This window comes from Leptonychotes weddellii, chromosome 4 (assembly GCF_054177405.1).
Source record: "Leptonychotes weddellii isolate Sample4059 chromosome 4, ASM5417740v2, whole genome shotgun sequence".
NCBI lineage: Eukaryota > Metazoa > Chordata > Mammalia > Carnivora > Phocidae > Leptonychotes > Leptonychotes weddellii.
In genome coordinates this window covers 94,520,075-94,539,627 of record NC_138372.1, presented here as the reverse complement: position 1 = coordinate 94,539,627, position 19,553 = coordinate 94,520,075, and the positions used below count along the sequence as shown (strand labels likewise).

Sequence of the window (19,553 nt, the reverse complement as noted above, 5' to 3'; positions counted from 1 at the left end):
GGATGGAAGAAGGGAGGAAACAGCCTCTTTTCCCATGTAGATGCTATCCCCTTCTCCCACTTTCAGTAACTTGGTATGTTCTCTCCATTCCAGCCCACAGGGCTAGAGTTCATCTCACTCTTCTCTCTGCTTTTATATTTCCCATTTTCATTTGATTCAACGCAGAAACATTTAGTAATGTATATGCTAGGCCTAGTCTGATAGGCAATTCAGGGTCCACTGGCAAGGGAATAAGAGTAGTTATGTTTTTTTAAGAGGAAGTTAATAAATATCTATTCAACATCTACTAAGAGTCAGGCGCTATGAGAGTCTCTGTGGAACCACCGGTGGACAAGATAGGTTTGGCGCCTGCTCTCATCAGTCAGAAGATGCTGTGGTAATAGCTCAGAGGAGAGATAAGAAGAGCTGTCTTGGGCGCCTGGGTGGCTCAGTTGGTTAAGCGACTGCCTTCGGCTCAGGTCATGATTCCGGAGTCCTGGGATCGAGTCCCGCATCAGGCTCCCTGCTCAGCGAGGAGCCTGCTTCTCCCTCTGACCCTCCCCCCTCTCATGTACTCTCTCTCTCCCTCATTCTCGCTCTCTCAAAAATAAATAAATCTTTAAAAAAAAAGAAGAGCTGTCTTACTCCTATCACCTCCCCTGACTTGGCCACCTCCCCTGACTCAGAAGCAAGACACACTGGAGTTTTGAGCACTGGCCAGGATGTTTCCACCCTCTCAGCCTTTTGGGGGGGAGGATTTGCTTGGTGATGGTGATTTTCCATGTATCTATACAATCTATTCCTTCAGCTCCTTTTAAGAACTTCCTGGAAAAAAATGTAAAATGCTTATGTGGATGTACCCGTATGCATTAAGTCATAAATCACTTCCAGGAAGGAAAGGAAACCTGGTTCTCTTTGAACAATTTCTATGTTTTTTTGGTACTTTGATTAGTCTCTCAAAAACAATTTTCCAGATTTCCTCACCTTCCCATTCTGGTACTCTTTTACCTAAATATCCTCCCTAAAGACTGACCTTTGCCCCATCCAAATGAGGTTACAATACCCTCTTCTATTTTAATTTTCTCTCACTCTAATACACACAACCACTGTGCCTTCCCCTAGCCTGAAGAAAAGACACCACTGAGTTCATTTTCAGAAAATAAACGGAGGAAGTTATGACCTAAAAGGAACTGTGTGACTTGGCTGGTGTGTGTGTGTGTGTGTGTGTGTGTGTGTGTGTATGTGTGATTTTCCTTCAGCCCCATAGCTCGAATTGCTTTTTTACAAAGAGTCTTAACTTTGAAATCTTAACACCAAATCCCATGTAACCTCCTTCCTAACATTGCTCTCCAGGCTCCTATTCTCTCCGATTCTCTGGTCGTGACAGATGAAGGCTTCGTTAGCGATATACTCACTGAATTGCATGTTTCCTCTACTAGCCCGTTGAAAGAATCTTACTTTTAAGTCTAACCTTCATCTCTTAGGCAGTAGCTCAAGCTCGTTTCCTCTCATTCAAGTAAGAACAATACCCGTCCCTATCTCCCTGCACCCTCTATCCTGTGCTTTCTTTGTATTTGTCCTTTAGGTTCCAACAGGATCTTCCCCCCCTCTGCAGCTCTTCAAGAAGACGTAGAATTGCCACTACCCTTCCCCCACAAAATAACGAAAGGAAGACGCAGCCAAGGCCCAACCAGACCCATGAACCCGGGCCAGTCCCGACCCACTCCCTCCTTTCACCCGCTCGAGCCACTCCCGGAACTCAGGTCGAAAGCTCAGTAGGGCAGAAAGACTACAACTCCCAGCAGGTAGTGCCGCCCCGCCCCCGCAGCTCCGCCCCCGCCGAGTCTCCGTTGGCCTTCGGGGGGTGGGGATTGGATGGGAGGTGGCCATGGGGCTGCGGCCGGGTTTGTTCCCTCCTCGGCTTCCGTAGAGGAAGTCCCGCGGACCTGTATCTGGGGTTTCGGTGTCCCCCCCTCCCCTTCCCCGGGGTCCGGGGGTGACATTGCACCGCGCCCCTCACGGGGTCGCGTCGCCACCCCAAGCGGACTCCCCAGCTGGCGTCCTCCCCCTATCCACCCCTCTTGGCCAGGCTTTCCACCCCGCCCCCGGTTGCCCAGCCATGGGGGCCGCAGTGTTTTTCGGATGCACTTTCGTCGCTTTCGGCCCGGCCTTTGCGCTTTTCTTGATCACTGTGGCTGGGGACCCTCTTCGCGTAATCATTCTGGTCGCGGGGTGAGTAGGGGGTCGACAAGACGCGGGAGGGCGCCAGAGAGAGAGATCCGGAAGGGGCTGGGCGAGCTTGGGAGCCTGAGTTGGGGGAGACAAGTCGGAGGTGAAGATTGGAAAGGGTCGAGTCAGGGGTCTAGATGATTTGCCCTTTCCCGCAGTTGGTTTCCGCCTTCCAGGGATCGCACAGATTCCTCCTATACTCCTCCCGGCGACGTCAGAGGAGGCCCAAGGCCAAGACTCGTGAGGGGGGGTGTGCTGACCTCCGCCGGCCTGAGGGAGGAGGATCCAGGAATGGATACCTCTCCCTACTGTGCGCGTACATTCTGGCTCTCATCGCTCTGAAGACTCATTAATCAGATTTCTGTCCCTTCCCCCGGTCCAGATCCCTACATGACCCCCTTGGTGGAGACACCGATCCTGTCTCCTCCCAGTCTCCCTGACCATCCGGAAGTCTAACTTCCACTTTCCATGCTGCAGCCTTGATTGGTTCCCCTCCTTGATTTCCCTGGCTCTCCCTACCCTGACCTGTCTGATTGCCCTTGTCTTTCCTCAGGGCATTTTTCTGGCTGGTCTCCTTGCTCTTGGCCTCTGTGGTCTGGTTCATCTTGGTCCATGTGACCGACCGGTCAGATGCCCGGCTCCAGTATGGCCTCCTGATTTTTGGTGCTGCGGTCTCTGTCCTTCTACAGGAGGTGTTCCGCTTTGCCTACTACAAGCTGCTTAAGTAAGAAGATGGGATGGTTAGGAGGGGAGAAGGGCAGAGGATTGCACTATGAGAAGTGGGGCAGCCCCTGGGTGGTGGGTTTGGAAGAGGAGGCACTAAGGGAGGACGTTAGAGGGAAAGGAGCATTACTGCCCTCCCTCATATTTCCCCTACCCCACCCCACCCCCGCCCCATCCCAGGAAGGCAGATGAGGGGTTAGCATCGCTGAGTGAGGACGGAAGATCACCCATCTCCATCCGCCAGATGGCCTATGGTGAGCCAAGGGAGAGGGACTGGAGGAGGGAGTTGGACACCCCCCTCTCCCAGGGAAGTCGAAAACAACCACGTGTTCTAAGTGGCTGCTGCTTTTCCTTCATACCTGACTTCCAAGGAGGTGGTCTGGAGGGAGAGTAGGTGTGGGGGAATTGCGACTGGGATCACTGGTAATCAGGCTGTAGAGATCTATGACATTGATGAGACCCTCCTTCCCTCCAGTTTCTGGTCTTTCCTTCGGTATCATCAGTGGTGTCTTCTCTGTTATCAATATTTTGGCTGATGCGCTTGGGCCAGGTGTGGTTGGCATCCATGGAGACTCACCCTATTACTTCCTGACTTCAGGTAAGGCCTGCTTTCTGTCTTGCCTTCATGCCCCATCCATCCCTGGCCCTGATCTGATGTATTAGCCTTCACTGGGAGACCTCTTTGGCTCAACATCTCAGGAGGCTGGGAGAGGATGAGGGATGTAGCTCATCCCCATCTCCCTCCCTGCAGCCTTTCTGACAGCAGCCATTATCCTGCTCCATACCTTTTGGGGAGTTGTGTTCTTTGATGCCTGTGAGAGGAGACGGTACTGGGCTTTGGGCCTGGTGGTTGGGAGTCACCTACTGACCTCGGGACTGGTGAGTTGGGGACATGGGCCCAAGTTAGAGAGAAAAAAGTTTAATGGTGAGTGGGATGGAGGGGAGATATATTCTCACTTCTTAACATTTGAAAATATACCGAGGGAGGAGGCAGAGAGGTAAGTGTTGAGAAGTCTCTCACCTCAGCATCAGTTGTATAACCTGCTCTGGGGATGCTCCGGGAGGAGTTTGAATGGATTAGTCAAACTCTAATACAAATGGCCTGAGGTGAGCAGGAGGGGCAGAAACCTATGAGGGAGCTAAAAATCAAAAGTCCTCTTAACCACAAGATGTTGGTGCCCTGAAGGGAAGGACTGGGGGATTTGAGTGAGCCACCTGGGGCGGGGTCGGGGGGGAGGGGGAAGGTTTGGGTCAAAGGCACGGAGAGAATGTGGGGATTAGGCAGAGAGAGAAGCTAACTTCTTTTCTACCCTTACCCCATCCCTAGACATTCCTGAACCCCTGGTACGAGGCCAGCCTGCTGCCCATCTATGCAGTCACTGTTTCCATGGGCCTTTGGGCCTTCATCACAGCTGGAGGTTCCCTCCGAAGTATCCAGCGCAGCCTCTCGTGTAAGGACTGACTACCTGGACTGATCGCCTGACAGATCCCACCTGCCTGCCCACTGCCCATGACTGAGCCCAGCCCTAGCCCGGGTCCATTGCCCACCATTCTCTGTCTCCTCGTCGGTCTATCCCACCACCTTCAGGGTTTTGCTTTGTCCACTCGTGACCTTTAGTCTCTAGGCTTCACCAGGAGCAGCCTGGGTTCAGCCAGTCAGTGACTGGTGGGTTTGAATCTGTACTTATCCCCACCATCTGGGGACCCCCTTGTTGTCCAGGACTCCCCATGTGTCAGTGCTCTGCCCTCACCCTGCGCAAGACTCACCCCCCTTCCCCTCTGCAGGCCGACGGCAGGAGGACAGTCGGGTGATGGTGTATTCTGCCCTGCGCATCCCACCCGAGGACTGAGGGAACGTGGGGGGGAACCCCTAGGCCTGGGGTGCCCTCCTGATCTCCTCGCCCTGTATTTCTCCATCTCCAGTTCTGGACAGTGCAGGTTGCCAAGAAAAGGGACCTAGTTTAGCTGTTGCTGTGGAGATGAAATTAATGGAGGCTCAAGGGTAGACGAGCTCTCAGTTTCCCAGTACCTCCTCCCCAGACTGGGCGTCTTGGTATTTTTCTCAGGTCTGAGGGGAACCATTTTTGGTGTGATAAAGACCCCAAACTGCGTTTTTCTTTTCTTTTTCTTTCTCTTTCTCTCTTTTTCTTTCTTTTTTTCTTTTCTTTCTTTCTTTCTTTTTCTTTCTTCCTTTTTTTCTTTTTTTGAATGGGGGAGGGAAGAGGTGTGTTGGAATTCTTCTAACCTCCTTGAACTATATTTTCCTTCCTCAAATTGCTCCTCATGGTGGGGCTTATATCTGTCCACCTTTCCCCTTTGTCCCAGGCCTTGGGGGAAAGGAAGGAAGTGCATGTTTGGGAAACTGGTATTACTGGAACTAATGTTTTAACCTCCTTGACCACCAGCATCCCTCCCCTCCCCAAGGTGAAGTGGAGGGTGCTGCGGTGAGCTGGCCCACTCCAGAGCTGCAATGCCACTGGAGAAGTCAGACTACCATGACATCACAGGGAAGGAGGGCAGATTTTTTTCTAGTTTTTAATTGGGGTGTGGGGGGGTGGGTGGGGAGGTTTTCTATAAACTGTATCATTTTCTGCTGAGGATGGCATGTTCCATCCTTTTAATCAAGGTGATTGTGATTTTGACTAATAAACAGGACTTTATAATTGTGGGGGAACTTGGCTTTTAAGGGAGGGGATAACATATTAATCGAGATTTCTGTCCTCCCACATCTCTTATCCAACCTCCTTATCTGGCAACCTCTGATCCCCCTCAGCATAGCTTTGGTACAAGGACAGAAATCTGGGCTCATGGTCTCACATGTCAGGAACTTTGGGTTAAGTATTTTCCAGAGGCGGATCTCCCCTTGCAGGACTGGGGTAAAAAGAGTTATTCACCCATGCTTCTTTCCCGCTGTCCTTTGCCCACCTCTGCCTCCTGAGAGATTAAGGAACTCCCCCACTCTCAAGAGCCCCAAAGGAAGACCAGAGGTGGGATTAGAAACTTTAATTTCCAGGTATATTGAGCAAAAAAATATAACCCCAACAGCAACAAGTCTTTTTCCTAAGGGGAGGTCCTGCCCTATATCTAGGGAAAAGGACATAAAGGTAAGGGGGTGGAGGACTTTGGGGGTTACATCCCCAACTTCCCCTACAACTAAACACAGTTTGCTGTCTGCATTGTCAACATAGGGTTGTCCTGATCTATAGGTTTTGAGAGGTCGAAGGCTATCTGCTCTTATTCCACGAACAAGAGCCTGTCCGTGCCTCTCTGTAGGGGCTGTCTGGAGGAAGGAGGGGTGTCTGCCCACTACTCCTACAGTATTTTCTGGCCAGTCCCTGCAGCTCAGTTTAGAAGCTCCCTGATTGGCATGAGGGGAAGGCATCCATGATGTCGGTGAGGGAGTCTATGCCTCTGTGGCTCGTGCTGAGGTGAAGACCACGCTTTTCCGGTTTCCTAGCCTCTTCTTCCTGGAAGGGGGAATGGTTCATGGAAATGACTAGTGTCCTAGGTGAAACAGATTAAAAATGGAATAGAGTGATTTTCAGTAGAAAAGAAAGGACCAAAGGAATGGAAAGTAGGACCTCACCGAATCTTCCTAGCGATGAAATAAACAGCCAGTAGAAGACAAAGACAGCCAACCAAGATCCCCACTCCTAAACTCAGCATTTCACCTGAGAGAAACACAGAAGATGTCATCCTAGGACTAACATAGATACTTAGACCTTCCCTCACTCACTGTGGAGCGCCACTCCCCTCCCCCACACCTGGTTCAGGCTGTCTTACCTGTAGTATACGAGGATCTCGCTGTAAGGAAGGAAGACATGGGTCAGTGGGACTTGAGCTCCCCATCACAGCTGGGAGCAGTACACTATGCCTCTATGCTGGGGGAGATCATCACCTGGCACTCGGGGTGGGGGTATTCCCAGTCCAAGCAAGTCCTAGAAACTCCTTCCCATTCTAGCCTGCCTTTTCTTCCCAGAGGCTCCCTAGTTCCTCCCACCAAGTCCCCCAATTTCCCATCTCCTTTTCCAAGCCCTATGCAGTCACCTTGGATGAAAGAAGCAAAGACTGTTCGCTGATTGAGAGGCTGGGGGGCTCGGTAGTTCCGTACCAGGAGCTTAGAGGGCTCCTCTTCTGTGGAGAACAACGTCTCCTGAAGCTCTTCCAGCTGAGGAGTAGAAGAGTGGGATTAGGGGAGAAGTGTCACTCACTTTGTGGAGTGGGAAAGGGTCTGAGGTTATGTCTCTGCTGCCTCACCTCTCCACCACTCACCTGTCCCATCGAAATCTGAGCCCTTCGACGGAAGACTGTCCAGAGCACACTCTGGTAGCAGGGGGGTGTGGTGAGCGAGCCATTGTAGCGGAAGAACTGGTCCAGCTGTGGGGGGAGCAGCTCTCCCACGTTGAAGGGAGGCACTGAAGTCTTCTGATCTGGAGGAGATCAGACTAGGACTCCTCTTTCCCTCACTGTACCCCAGCTTACCTAGATAGCACTCCCAGAAGCAAAGCCCCTGGCCCCTAACTCACTGTCATCCCAGGCTTCATAGGCCTTTTTGGGGAAGTGCCCCCGAAGTCTAATCTCAGGCTCACCTTTATGCCTAATTTCATGCAAGTGACTCAGGATGTGTTCATAAACTGGATTCTTGGTCTCACCCACCTGGGAAGGGAGAGAGTTGGGGATGAGTCCGTGTTTGGAGTAAGACGTTCACACATGGAGTAAACGGTCAGAGTGGGTTGCTGACTAGCCTAGGGAGGGAGAGCAGCAAAAGACATGGGCAGAATAGGACTGAGGGGGGCAGAGAGAGGGCGAGAGACCTGGGAGGGACTGGGGGCCACTGACCTCAATGAGGATGCCCAAGACAGCCAGGCCCTGAGGCTTTGGAGCGGCCTCACTCAAGCTGTCATAGGAATCAGAATCATAATGTACAATGTGGAGCTGAGGGAGAGGAGAGGGAATGAAATCATTTAATGTTTCTCCACTACCCCTTCCCAAAAGCTCTGACCCTAGCCACCACCACCTCCACCTCCAGCGTGCCCTAAACCTGTCCCACAAAGGCTGGCCTCATCCTCCAAGTATGACTCAGTTTCCAGATCCTTCCATTCTCTGGCACCGACCATGCCTGTCACTATGGCCCAGTCCAAGCTTTGCTCCCTGGTACCTCCGCAGCTGTGGCTTCACTGTTGATCTGGTGCTCTGATCCGCCCACGGACCCTGTCTCACCCCAGTGCAGGTGGAGCTGGGCAGCTACATATTTTCGAGGAAGTCCCTCCAGATACATGGTAGGGGGCAGAGAGAGTTGCACTGTGAGGAAAAGAGAGCAAGCTAGGGTTGGTGGAGGAGTGTGGCCACATTCCCACCCCTCCGATGCCACTGCTCCTTGGGAGACTCGGGCCAGCCTTTTCTACCTCCCTCCCCCAGTAGCACCCAGTCCTTCCCACCACTGCTTTTCCAGCATAGCTCTCCCTTTCTCAGTGAGGATCAAGTTGATGTTATGATGCTGAGTCCACCCTGATTGTAGACATTCACTCCCCACCTTTGGCTTTAAGGAACCACATCCCCATTCTCACATATCTGAATTTGTAGATGAAGCCTTCTAGGAATTTAGAAGTTAGGCAAATGCTTCTTTTCCCTGACTCCTAAGATTGGAACTGGAGTTTACACCTCCTTGGAGCCTGGGCTTTTTACCTGTGTGGCCATTGTTGTGCAGGTCCAAAGGCTCAGTGCTAGGCTGGTCATATCCATGGGGCTGCAGAGCGGGCAACTCAGGGTCAAAAGTCACACTGTCTGTCTGGATATTGATGGGGGATTGGGCATTGCTTCCACACTCAGGGTAAGAGGCTGGCCAGTGGTCTTGACCATGTGGGCCTGGTGGGGATTACCACGGACATTTGTCCTACCCTCCAAGCCCCAGCCACCCTTCAGGAACTACCCCCCCAACCCTGGCGAAGACCCCAGTTGTGCAGGGCTAGGTGAGGCAGGGGTCCCTGCTGGACTTGATGCGGCAGCACCCTTCACCTTCCCTGAGGCAGTGATGACTCCCCAGCTCTCCTCATAGACTACTCCTGATAGAGTAGTGGCTTTTACTTACCTGTAGTTTGGGGACAAGAAAGCTGAATGAAAGGAAAAGGGGATGAATAGAAAACCTGCATGCCTGGAGAGGTGGGACTAGAACAGAGGCAGGAAAGCTGGGGAAAAAATGATCCTAGAAAGAGCAAGTCTCCTTGGGAGCCCCCTTATGAAGTGGCCTGGGGATTGCATTCCCTCTGCTGACTTCCCACCATTCATTTCTTGCTCTCACACAGGACCTTGCGTTGACTCTGGAATTCGCTTGCTAGTCAGCAGTTCAGGGGACACCCCCACCAGGGTCACCAACTATCCTGCCAGACTCTTCGTCACCCCTGACCTCAGGCTCTGTCCCAATTCCAGATGCAAGGAGGATCTATGAGGTCAGAAAAAGAGCCAGGAAGTGGATGGGCAGCTAAGCTCAGTATTCCTTTCCCTACCTGGTTTCCTCTCCACCCCAGCTCCCTCATTCCCACACAGGCTGACCGCGGACATCACTGGTCTTTCTGCTGAATCGGGGGTGGGGGTGGAGGGGTGGGGGCCGGATTTGACAGAACAGGGTCTAGGAGTCATTGACATAAAAAGTTGGGCCGGGGGGCCTGGGGGGGCAGGAGGAGCTAGGGTCGGAAGCTAAAGAAACTAAAGGGAACTCCCCACACACTCGACAGCAGCCTTCCCGGCAGGTGAAGAGGTCCCAGTGTGGAAGGGGTAGCGGAAGGCCTTGGGTTCTGCGCTCACCCTCATATGTCCAGTGTTGACCTGCAAGGCAGAGAGAGCGGGGTTGCAGCCAGCGCAGCGGCGGGGGGGGGGGGGGACGACAGCGTGGGCCGGCACTCTCCCTCCCGCGGACGCTCTGTGCCGCCCCACCTCGCTCTGTTCTCTCTCCACCCTCCTCCGCGAGCACTTCCCGAAGGAAGCCCTGAAACCGGACACCTCGGCGGAAAGGTCGGGGGGCCGATTTAAAATCGCCGGCCGGGCAGTGCAGGCGCGTGCTGAGGAGAGGGGGAGGAGAAGGGGAAGGGAGTAGAGAGAGCCCGGAGACTAAAATTAACCTGGACCCAAAAGTGCAGCTTGCCCCGGTCCTCACTGTTCTCCAGCCGGGGCCAAGCCAGTCCGACACTTAGAAGATTAGGGTGAGGTGAGGGCGTGGACAGAGGGTTTGGAGGAGAGGGACTAGAACGGGGCGGGGGGAGAGGGGGGGGGAGGAGGTTGTGTGTGGGGGATGGTGCTACCCAGGGGAGAAGGGCCATTATTCATCTGCTCTAAAGCGTCGTGTCAGGCGCGTGAGGCGACGCCCTTGGCTGTGAATTAACACTGAAGTTCCTCCTAGGGTCCTAGCAGCTCTAAAGGAAGCTTTCCCCGTTAGCGGGAGCCTCTGCTCTCTAGATCCCCAGATGGCTAGGGAAGGTGGGAGTCGGGGCAGGGTCCCCGCCACGTTGAGGGTGGTGGGTGGCCCAGGCAGCGACGCTGGCAGAGACCGGCTGAAAGTGAAGCATTGTGTGTGGAAGGGAGAGCTGCCAGCCGGGTCACATGCCAGCCTCTCCTGCAGCCCTATCTCAGGCTGAAAGGCTGGGGGTCTGCTGGTCCAGTCTCACGCAGGGCCAATGGTTTGCGCCTTCCTGCCGCTTTTCTCTGGATTATTCCAATACTAGTTCAAATTCAAGCTCTGGGGGAAAAAAATTCGAAATTCCTTCCTCTCTCTCTCTTATTCTCAAATTCCTCAGACTTCTGAGATATCCTTGATCTCATCCTTAGGCTCTTGTTCTGACCCACCCCTTGGTTCAGACAACTCTGAAAAGCAGCCCAAGGGGGAGGGCTGAAGGCAGCGTCTCACTCACCAGCTCCATGGGACACTCAAGTCAACTTGAATTCCCCAGTTCCATTTGGTGCAGGCTGACAGCCTTGCTTTTCCCCTCCCACCAAATCCTCAACATGCTGATTCTTCATCTCTTCCTCTTCTTTCCCTGTTTTTTTCTTTTCCCTCAGATGCACTTTCCAGCTTTCCATTTGGCTGGCCCCCTCACCCCATCATCCTCCCTGCATTCCCCTGCTGTTCTTCAGGCCCTTCCCCTCACCCCCTGCTCTTCCAAGGGATCTTGATTACACACCTGCTGTGTACTGGATTCTGTGCTAGACCTAGAAAACACAAAAATAAGGGGTAGGGGTCCTGGGGACACTGTTGGGAGCACCCAGAAGCCTGGTCTCCCGAGTCCTCCTCATGTCCTAGGAGCTTCTGAAAGTCCTTTGTAAGCTGTAAAGGGCCCAACAGTGTTGACTGTTATTGCTACTGCTTGCAGGGAGAAACTGGGAAACCAGTCGCCCCATAGAATCAAGAGTGGACATTGGCCATGCAGTTCATAGTTGGGGATCAGGGTCTGAGTTAGTCAGGAGGTGCAGGGGTATAGAGTCCTCTCTATTTTTTCACTCGCTGCCTCCTTGGCTCCCTAGTTGAGGGAGTTCGGAAATAAAGAAGGCCTGGGAGGGTTGCCTGGGACTAGGGCGGTGCAGGAAAGAGTGCGGAGAGCGATTCCCGCAGTGTGTGTACACATCCTGCTCCCCAGCTAGCTCCCCAACCCTCCCCCCCATCCCCACAAACAGCAAGGCTGGACAAGCAAAGGGGGAAGAAGGAAAGTGCTCTTCTCCCCACTCCTCTCTCTTCCCCCACATCCCTGAGTCTATTATTCAAGCTCTTAGGCTTCCTTTTATAGCCCCCTCCCCCCACCTCGCTCCATTAAGTAAACCTAGAGCATGTGGACATCAGCACAGACAGACACACAGACATCCAGATGTACCTACCCCCTTCGGCAGCCAGGATCCAAATCACCTCCAGCAGGAGAGTGAAGAACAACATGGTATCCCCAGAAGAAGCAGGTACTGGGAGTTTGGGGACTAGAGGACTAGGGTTGGCAGAGAAAGAGTGGGGGGGAGAGGGAGAGAGAGAGAGGGAGGGAGAGGGAGAGGGAGGGAGGGACAGAGAGAGAGTGAGAGAGGAGTTTCTTGGACCTGAGCTGATTGTATTTATCTCTTTTTCTCTTGCTGTCTCTATGAGCTTCCAGAGGATTTGGTTTTCAGTAGGGTACCGAAGGGTTTTGGGTCCCTAAGACAAATCTCTCGCTGCCTCTCTCTCTTTTTTCATCTACCTCTACAGTCTTCACTCCACTTGCTGGCCAGCGACTTCACAATCGCCTCCTGCTTTTAAGGTGGCTCTGGACGAGTGTTTGTCGTGGTGGTGTGGGGTGGGGGGGGCTGCCTGGGTCGCTGGTGAACAGCTCCTTAAATAGCCGATTAGGCATGCAGAGTTGGAGCTCGCGGCGGGTTCACAGGAGCCCGGGCCCTGGCTCAGGCGCCCAGCTGGGGTGAGCTCTTCCTTCCTCTGCTCTTCTCATGGGCACTGTCCAGGTGGGTGTCCCCTGGAGTGGGCCTGGGCCACGGGAGGAGGGCTTGGGGGTCCAATCCAGCCCCCTCAGGGGGACACTGTGTTCTCATTCCCCGTCTGGCTTCTCCGAGGAGCAACTCCCCTGGGTGGCATGGGGCAGTGGGTGGGAAGACCTGTTCGCTGTCCCCTGCAGAATATGAACTGCCCCGGAATAGGAAGGGTCCAGAGTTCGGAGATAGGAGTTGGGGACTCAGGGTGCAGGTGAGGGGTAGGAAGTCAAGGGCTAAAACCTAGCTTGTGGAAAATAAAGAAGAGAAATGAGGCAAGAGAACTTGTTTGGACCGATCTCTTCCTGCGCCTGTCACCACCCCCTTCCCACGGTGAGGCCTGGGTCCACGTGCCTGTGTGGCCTGGGTGGGGGGGTGGTTTTGTTTGCTGTATAAAGCCCATTTGTGTGCCCAGTGGGGGAGGGGCTGCAGCAGCACCACGGAGAGACAGCGGCTCCAACTGCCAGACCCGGCCACCTCCCTCCCCAGGGAGCCCAGATCTAGGGCGGCTTTTGTCATTGAAGAGGACACTGACCCCTGGCAGGGAGGCCAGGGCAGGAAGAGAGATGGGGAGACCTTTGAAACAATCATTACCACCGTAAAAAAAAAAAAAAAAGGCGGACTCTAGAGAAAAGGAGGGGAGGGAGTAGAGAGAGACCATGTGATCTAGTTGGAAGTGGGGCCCAGGGTCTTCCCTCCTGCTCAACAAAGGGCTGAGGCCGGACATGTGGGACTGAGTGAAATCTGCCACCAGAGAGCTCGATGAGTAGAGCATAGGCTGCTGGGTCTCAGGAATGTGGGCTGGTGCCTGTTTCCCCATGGGACTGGAAATCCCGATTGGAATGTACATCCTAAAGCCCTCATTAGAGAATGTGAAACACACAGATAATTTCAAGCTAGACACTGAGACCTCTTTCCCCTCCGTGCCCTTCACCAGAGTTACCAGCCCTGAGGAGGCACCCATTTGAGCTCCCTCTGCGCTTGTCCCTCCTGCCAAGAAGCAAGAAATAGCCAAAACAAAGGGAGCAGAAGCTAAATAAGGGAGCAGGATAAAAGCCAAATGAACAGAATAATGCATGTGCTGGATCATCAGTGCCCACTGAGGCAGGAGTTGTCATGCCTTTCTGGCCCCTGTGATTGATGTGCGAAGCAAAACCATTTGGCGGATGTCATTTCCTTCTTCATTTTCTCATCACCCACAGAATTATTTTTCCCTTACAAGGCGCATTCTATGTTTTGGGGTTTCCCCAAAGCCCCACCCCTCTCATCTAAGAAGAATAAAAGGCATAAAGTGTAAACTAGACATCCTGGGAATCAGGATAGTTAACACAGAGAAACAGAGAAAGGAAGAAAAGCAGAGACATCTATTGCATGGGAGGAAAGAATGGGCCTGGACAGAATGACCTCGCTAGGTCAGAGTCCCCGTCCAGCGTCTGTGGCTGTAATTCAGCTTCCCCAGGCAGATAGTGTGTCTTGCCAGGCGCCACCTCCTGGTTGTCTCATGAATTTTTTCTTTTGGTAATTTTTAAAAATTTTAATTTAAAATGTGTGTGTGTGATTGCTTCGGGGAAGTGTTTCACTGCTGGTGGGATTTGGGATTTTGCCTCCAGAAATAAACATTGTTTCACAAAAATGTCTTAGCCCCAAATCAGCACCTTCCCACTTCTGAGTGAGCAGCCTCTCCAGGCCCTCGTCCTTCCCCAGTAGACAAAGACCTTGGTTTCTGGGAGGGAGGGAGTAAGGAGGCAAGCACCGTCCTCCAGGCACTTGCCTTTATTTTGCTCTTTGGCTCTACTATGGATATTTCTGTAGTCACCAAGCTAATTTGGAGTAGGTGTCAAGAGGACCCTTCTATGTTAAAACGAAACAAAATGCCATCCCACCCCCCGCACTCCCTTCACCTTAGTAGCTACTCAAACTCTGGTACCTTTGTTTTAATTCCTACTTCTCTCCAGCACATTCCTTACCCCGGAGTTGGCTAAACCCAAGGCATTCCACTGCCTTCTGGCGCCATCTCCTGTCCTTTCAAATGCAGTGAAATGTGAACAGGTCAGAGAATCAAATGTCCAAGTGTGGTTGGTGGCTTTTTGGTTTGTTTTTTCTTTCTTTCTTTTTTTTTTTTAAAAGATTTTATTTATTCATTTGAGACACAGAGATACAGAGAGAGAGAGAGAGAGCATGAGCAGGGGGGGAGACAGAGGGAGAGGGAGAAGCAGGCTCCCTGCTGAGCCAGGAGCCCGATGTGGGGCTCGATGTGGGGCTCGATGTGGGGCTCGATGTGGGGCTCGATGTGGGGCTCGATCCCAGGACCCTGGAATCATGACCTGAGCCGAAGGCAGATGCTTAACCATCTGAGCCACCCAGGCGCCCCTGGTTTGTTTTTTCTTAAAAGTTCTTTTTACTTTATTATTATTTTTCTTACTTAAGGAATCTCTATACCCCACGTGTGGCTAGAACTTACAACCCCCAAGATCAAGAGTCGGCATACTCTTCAAACTGAGCCAGCCAGGCATCCCATTAAGAGGTCCTTTTAAAAAGGATATTTAGGAGCGCCTCTGCCGCTCCCCCTGCTTGTGCATGCTCTCTCTCTCTGTGTGTCAAATAAATAAATAAAATCTCTTTTTAAAAAAGGATGTTTAAACTCAATAAATGTCCTAAATAGTCTAAAACACCTTACAAGGGGCGCCTGGGTGGCTCAGTCGTTGGGCGTCTGCCTTCGGCTCAGGTCATGATCCCAGCGTCGGGTTCGAGCCCCACATCGGGCTCCCTGCTCCACGGGAAGCCTGCTTCACCCTCTCCCACTCCCCCTGCTTGTGTTCCCTCTCTCGCTGTGTCTCTCTCTGTCAAATAAATAAATAAAATCTTAAAAAAAAAAAAAATAAAACACCTTACAAGAGCCCACTAGGTACTGAGTTTGTGTGGTGGGGTATACAAGAGTCAGTGTGGGAGGGAGGCAGATCAAAAAGAAAGGAGGGGCACCTGGGTGGCTCAGTCAGTTAAGTGTCTGCCTTCTGCTCAGGTCATGATCCCGGGGGCCTGGGATCAAGCCCTGCATCAGGCTCCCTGCTCAGCGGGGAGTCTGCTTCTCCCTCTCCCTCTGCTCCTCCCCCTCCTCCTGCTCTCTCTCTCAAATAAATAAATTAAAAAACAAAACAGAACAAAAACAAAAAAAAGGCGAATGGCCAACACAGGAACTTAAGCAATACAGTTGGTAATGAGAAAAGAGAATCAATGAGGTGACAATTAGATGGAATTCGATTTTTTTTTTTTTAAGATGTTATTTATTTGACAGAGAGAGACACAGTGAGAGAGGGAACACAAGCAGGGGGAGCGGGAGAAGGAGAAGCAGGCTTCCTGCGGAGCAGGGAGCCAGATGCGGGCTCGGTGCGGGGCTCAATGCGGGGGCTCGATGCGGGGCTTGATGCGGGGCTTGATCCCAGGACCCTGGGATCATGACCTGAGCTGAAGGCAGATGCCTAACGACTGAACCACCCAGGCGCTCCTGGAATTCGATTTCTTAAAACAGCAAGCAACTTTGTGCCATGAAATAATGTAGACCCAGAGATATTCTAATTTGGTAGATAATCACATCTATTATCACACGCTTGTCTCCTAACACATGAGTACTGAAGCCCCTTAAGCAAACACAAGAGCTTAAGAATTGAGGTCAAAGTAAAAAAAAACAAACAAACAAAGAACAAAAAACAAAAGAATTAAAGTCCAAGTAATTTGGGAGAGGGGTGGTCAGAATTCTGGATCATTTTCTCAGTTTTCCAGTTCACATTCCCCAACAAATGCAATGTGAGACTATTGTAGACAGAAGACAGGTAAGTTTGTGGTCTGCAATCTTGCAACTTTATTTAAAAAGGAGTAATTGTGGGGCACTTGGGTGGCTCAGTTGGTTTAAGTGTCTGCCTTCGGCTCAGGTCATGATCCCAGGGTCCTGGGATGGAGCCCCGCATGGGGCTCCCTGCTCAGCGCGGAGTCAGCTTCTCCCTCTGCCCCGTCCCCACCCCCACCCCCCACCCCTGTTCATTGATGCTCTCCTGCATCCTCGCTCTCTCAAATAAATAAATAAATAAATAACATCTTAAAAAATAAAAAGGAGTAATTTTGTGTCCTGCACTGATTCCGTGTCCAGGTCACTGCCTGGTACGTACATATTTGCTGAATGAATGACTAAATCTAGTCATTGGAACATTTATTTACTTTCTTTCTGTCTTTGGTATTTTGCAGAATTTTAGACCAGAAGGGTTCTCAGGCATCATTCCAACTCTCCCTGTGAAGGCAGAGTTTTGAGGGGCTTAGGGATTCTCTCATGGTTAGACACAGGGCCGCTAAGCTGAACCAGGGCAAGGGCACAGACCCTGTTGGACTTCCTACTACACTACTGGTTCTCAAACATCAGTGTGCATCAGAATCATCTGGAAAGCTTGTTAAATTACAGATTTCTGGGCCTCCCTCCCATAGTTTCTGATTCTGTAGGTCTGGAGTATGTCCAGAGAATTGCATTTGTAGCAAGTCCTCAGGTGATGCTGATGGTCTGAGGGGACCCCACTTGAGAACCAAAGCCCTACACCAACTGGAATAGGGGAGGTAGTAGGAAGTTTGCCATTCTTGGTAGGGCTTCCAGCATCTGGAATTGTTATTTGTAGTCATCTTTATAGAGATGAGCCACAATACCTTCACTAGTTTACAATCATATATTGAGGACTTCTAGATGCTAGGCACCATGCCATGCCCTAGAAATAAAAAATTAACAAGAGGTAATCCCAGCCCTCAAGAATTTCACAATCTCTTAAGGGCTATAGATACCTTACCCAATTACTAGACTGTAGCACTGAGGAGTTCTGAATAATGGTAGAGCAAATGTTATGGGAATCAAAGAGGATGGGAAACTAGTGGTGAGGTTTTCTTTACCTGATACCAACAATCTTTCCGCAGAATAGGAGCAGGTCCTAGAGTTATATGTAACAACAAAAAATTCCACTCCAAGGCAGGCAGATTCGTGTTTCACTGTCTTGGAGAGTGACACCAAAGGATAGGTTCTGTCAAAGCAGGATTCTCCTTAATACATTTTATAAATTGCTTCCTCTGCAAGTAGGAAAGAAAAAGGATAGCAGGGTGCTCTGGAATTGTAGTTATCTGTTCTGTCTGCTCTGGTGGCTGCCTCATTCTGCCTGTCTTCTTCCTTTTCTCCTTATTCTCTACCATTTGTCTAACTTAAATGAACGTTGTATACCAACCCAAGCAAAAGATATTAACACTTTTTTTTTAAAGATTTTATTTATTTATTTGACAGAGAGAGAGAGAGACACACACAGCGAGAGAGAGGGAACACAAGCAGGGGGAGCAGGAGAGGGAGAAGCAGGCTTCCCGCGGAGCAGGGAGCCCATTGCGGGGCTTGATCCCAGGACCCCGGGATCATGATCTGAGCCAAAGGCAGACGCTTAACTACTGAGCCACCCAGGCGCCCTAGATATTGACACTTCTACCACTTCCCTTCCATGGTGAGAAGATTCTAGTTAAAGATATTTTTTTCTTTGTTTTTCAAGGAACTGTTATGTCTGAATCACTATAGGAATAAGAATCAGGGGATAATATAATAGTGTAATCTTGTTACAATGGGTAGCTTATTACTGGTTTAAATCATCCCCCAGATAAGAAGTCTGTTCTCAGATCAGATTGTGACAAATGATTTGGATTTCTTTGAAATCTTATAAGAGAAAGAGTTTGCTGTGTTTTCATGCACATCTTATTTGATCTCAAAATAGCTATACATTTTATTTATTTATTTGTCAGAGAGAGAGAGAGAGCACAAGCAGGGGGAGAGGGAGAAGCAGTCCCCACTGTAGCTATACATTTTTTAAGAGGACATGAATCTTAAAAGGTAAAGTGACTTGGCTGAAGTCATATAGAAATACTACTGGGACAAAGAATCAGGTTCTGACTGACCCCTCACTCAAAATGTGTTAAAATGGAGCACCTGGGTGGCTCAGTTGGTTAAGCGTCTGCCTTCGGCTCAGATCATGATCCCAGGGTCCTGGGATTGAGTCCTGCATCGGGCTCCCCGCTCAGCGGGAACCTGTTTCTCCTTCTGCCTGCCTGCCTGTCTGCCTACTTGTGATCTCTCTCTCTCTGTTTCAAATAAATAATAAAATCTTTAAAAAAGTGTTAAAATAATTTAAAAAACAAAAAACCTTTAAGGAAAATTGAGAATTTTTTTTAATAGAGGACATTTCTGGTTCCAGCTGCTGCTCCCGCCTCAATTAATTCCCTGCAGTAGCTGAGGAGGCATTGCTCGGAGGAGGAAATCCAAAACCCAACAAAAGCTTCAAGTCATTTCTAAGGAACATCCGCAAAAGTGAAATACATCTATTAATGAGCTCGTAGATCCTGCATTCTTTCTACTGTTCTACTGTCCAACGCATTTATCATTTTAGGTATGACATATTTTAATTAAGTAGTACTCTCGCAGGTTGGTTATAAATCTATTCACATTGGGAAAAATTGACTTTTTTTGCTCCTTCTAAAAAAAATAAAATAAAAAGGAGGGACACCTGTGTGGCTCAGTCGGAAGCTCAGATCTTGATCTTGGTATTGTGAGTTCAAGCCCCACTTCATGTTTTTTTTTTTTTTAATTTTTAAAAAAGATTTTATTTATTTATTTGACAGCGAGAGAGAGAGAGGACAAGCAGGGAGAATGGCAGGCAGAGGGAGAAGCAGGCTCCCAGATGAGCAAGGAGCCTGATGTGGGATTTGATCCCAGGACCCTGGGATCATGACCTGAGCTGAAGGCAGATGCTTAACCGACTGAGCCACCCAGGCATCCTTACTTTATTATTTTTTAATTATACAGGTAATACCTGATGAATTTAGGGAAAATAGGAGATTCAAAAAAGAAAAAAAAATAACATCACTTAAAATTCCTTCAATTAGGGCGCCTGGGTGGCTCAGTTGGTTAAGCGACTGCCTTCGGCTCAGGTCATGATCCTGGAGTCCCTGGATCGAGTCCCGCATCGGGCTCCCTGCTCGGCAAGGAGCTTGCTTCTCTCTCTGACCCTCCCCCCTCTCATGTGCTCTCTCTCTCTCATTCTCTGTCTCAAATAAATAAATAAAATCTTTAAAAAAAAAAA

General features: G+C 50.6%; 2 protein-coding genes across 6 annotated transcripts; one reads left to right on the top strand and one right to left on the bottom strand.

Annotated features, from left to right (window-relative positions):
- Positions 1-1,763: 1,763 nt before the first annotated feature.
- APH1A (aph-1A gamma-secretase subunit) lies at positions 1,764-5,594 on the top strand. 2 transcript variants are annotated; one of them, XM_081815877.1, is made up of 7 exons: positions 1,764-1,784; positions 2,762-2,932; positions 3,112-3,185; positions 3,407-3,529; positions 3,683-3,810; positions 4,259-4,382; positions 4,717-5,594. In XM_081815877.1, exons 3-7 carry the CDS (start codon positions 3,176-3,178, stop codon positions 4,779-4,781), a joined length of 450 nt encoding a protein of 149 aa, XP_081672003.1. In that variant the 5' UTR covers positions 1,764-1,784; positions 2,762-2,932; positions 3,112-3,175; the 3' UTR covers positions 4,782-5,594. The 2 variants fall into 2 exon arrangements, with proteins under 2 accessions (XP_081672003.1, XP_006728379.1); XM_006728316.3 differs by lacking the exon at positions 1,764-1,784 and adding an exon at positions 1,866-2,211.
- Positions 5,595-5,919: 325 nt separating this feature from the next.
- CA14 (carbonic anhydrase 14) lies at positions 5,920-11,889 on the bottom strand. Of its 4 annotated transcripts, XM_081815876.1 has the most exons (12): positions 11,791-11,870; positions 11,103-11,130; positions 9,654-9,753; positions 8,617-8,796; positions 8,090-8,232; positions 7,771-7,866; positions 7,521-7,587; positions 7,204-7,361; positions 6,979-7,099; positions 6,715-6,735; positions 6,518-6,602; positions 5,920-6,398 (listed from the first exon to the last, which is right to left on the bottom strand). In XM_081815876.1, the coding sequence occupies exons 3-12, from the start codon at positions 9,736-9,738 to the stop codon at positions 6,335-6,337; spliced, it is 1,020 nt and encodes a 339-aa protein (XP_081672002.1). In that variant the 5' UTR covers positions 9,739-9,753; positions 11,103-11,130; positions 11,791-11,870; the 3' UTR covers positions 5,920-6,334. The 4 variants fall into 4 exon arrangements, with proteins under 4 accessions (XP_081672002.1, XP_081672001.1, XP_006728376.1 ...); XM_081815875.1 differs by lacking the exon at positions 11,103-11,130 and having other exon boundaries at positions 11,791-11,889; XM_006728313.3 differs by lacking the exon at positions 11,103-11,130 and having other exon boundaries at positions 9,733-9,753; positions 11,791-11,879.
- Positions 11,890-19,553: the final 7,664 nt, after the last annotated feature.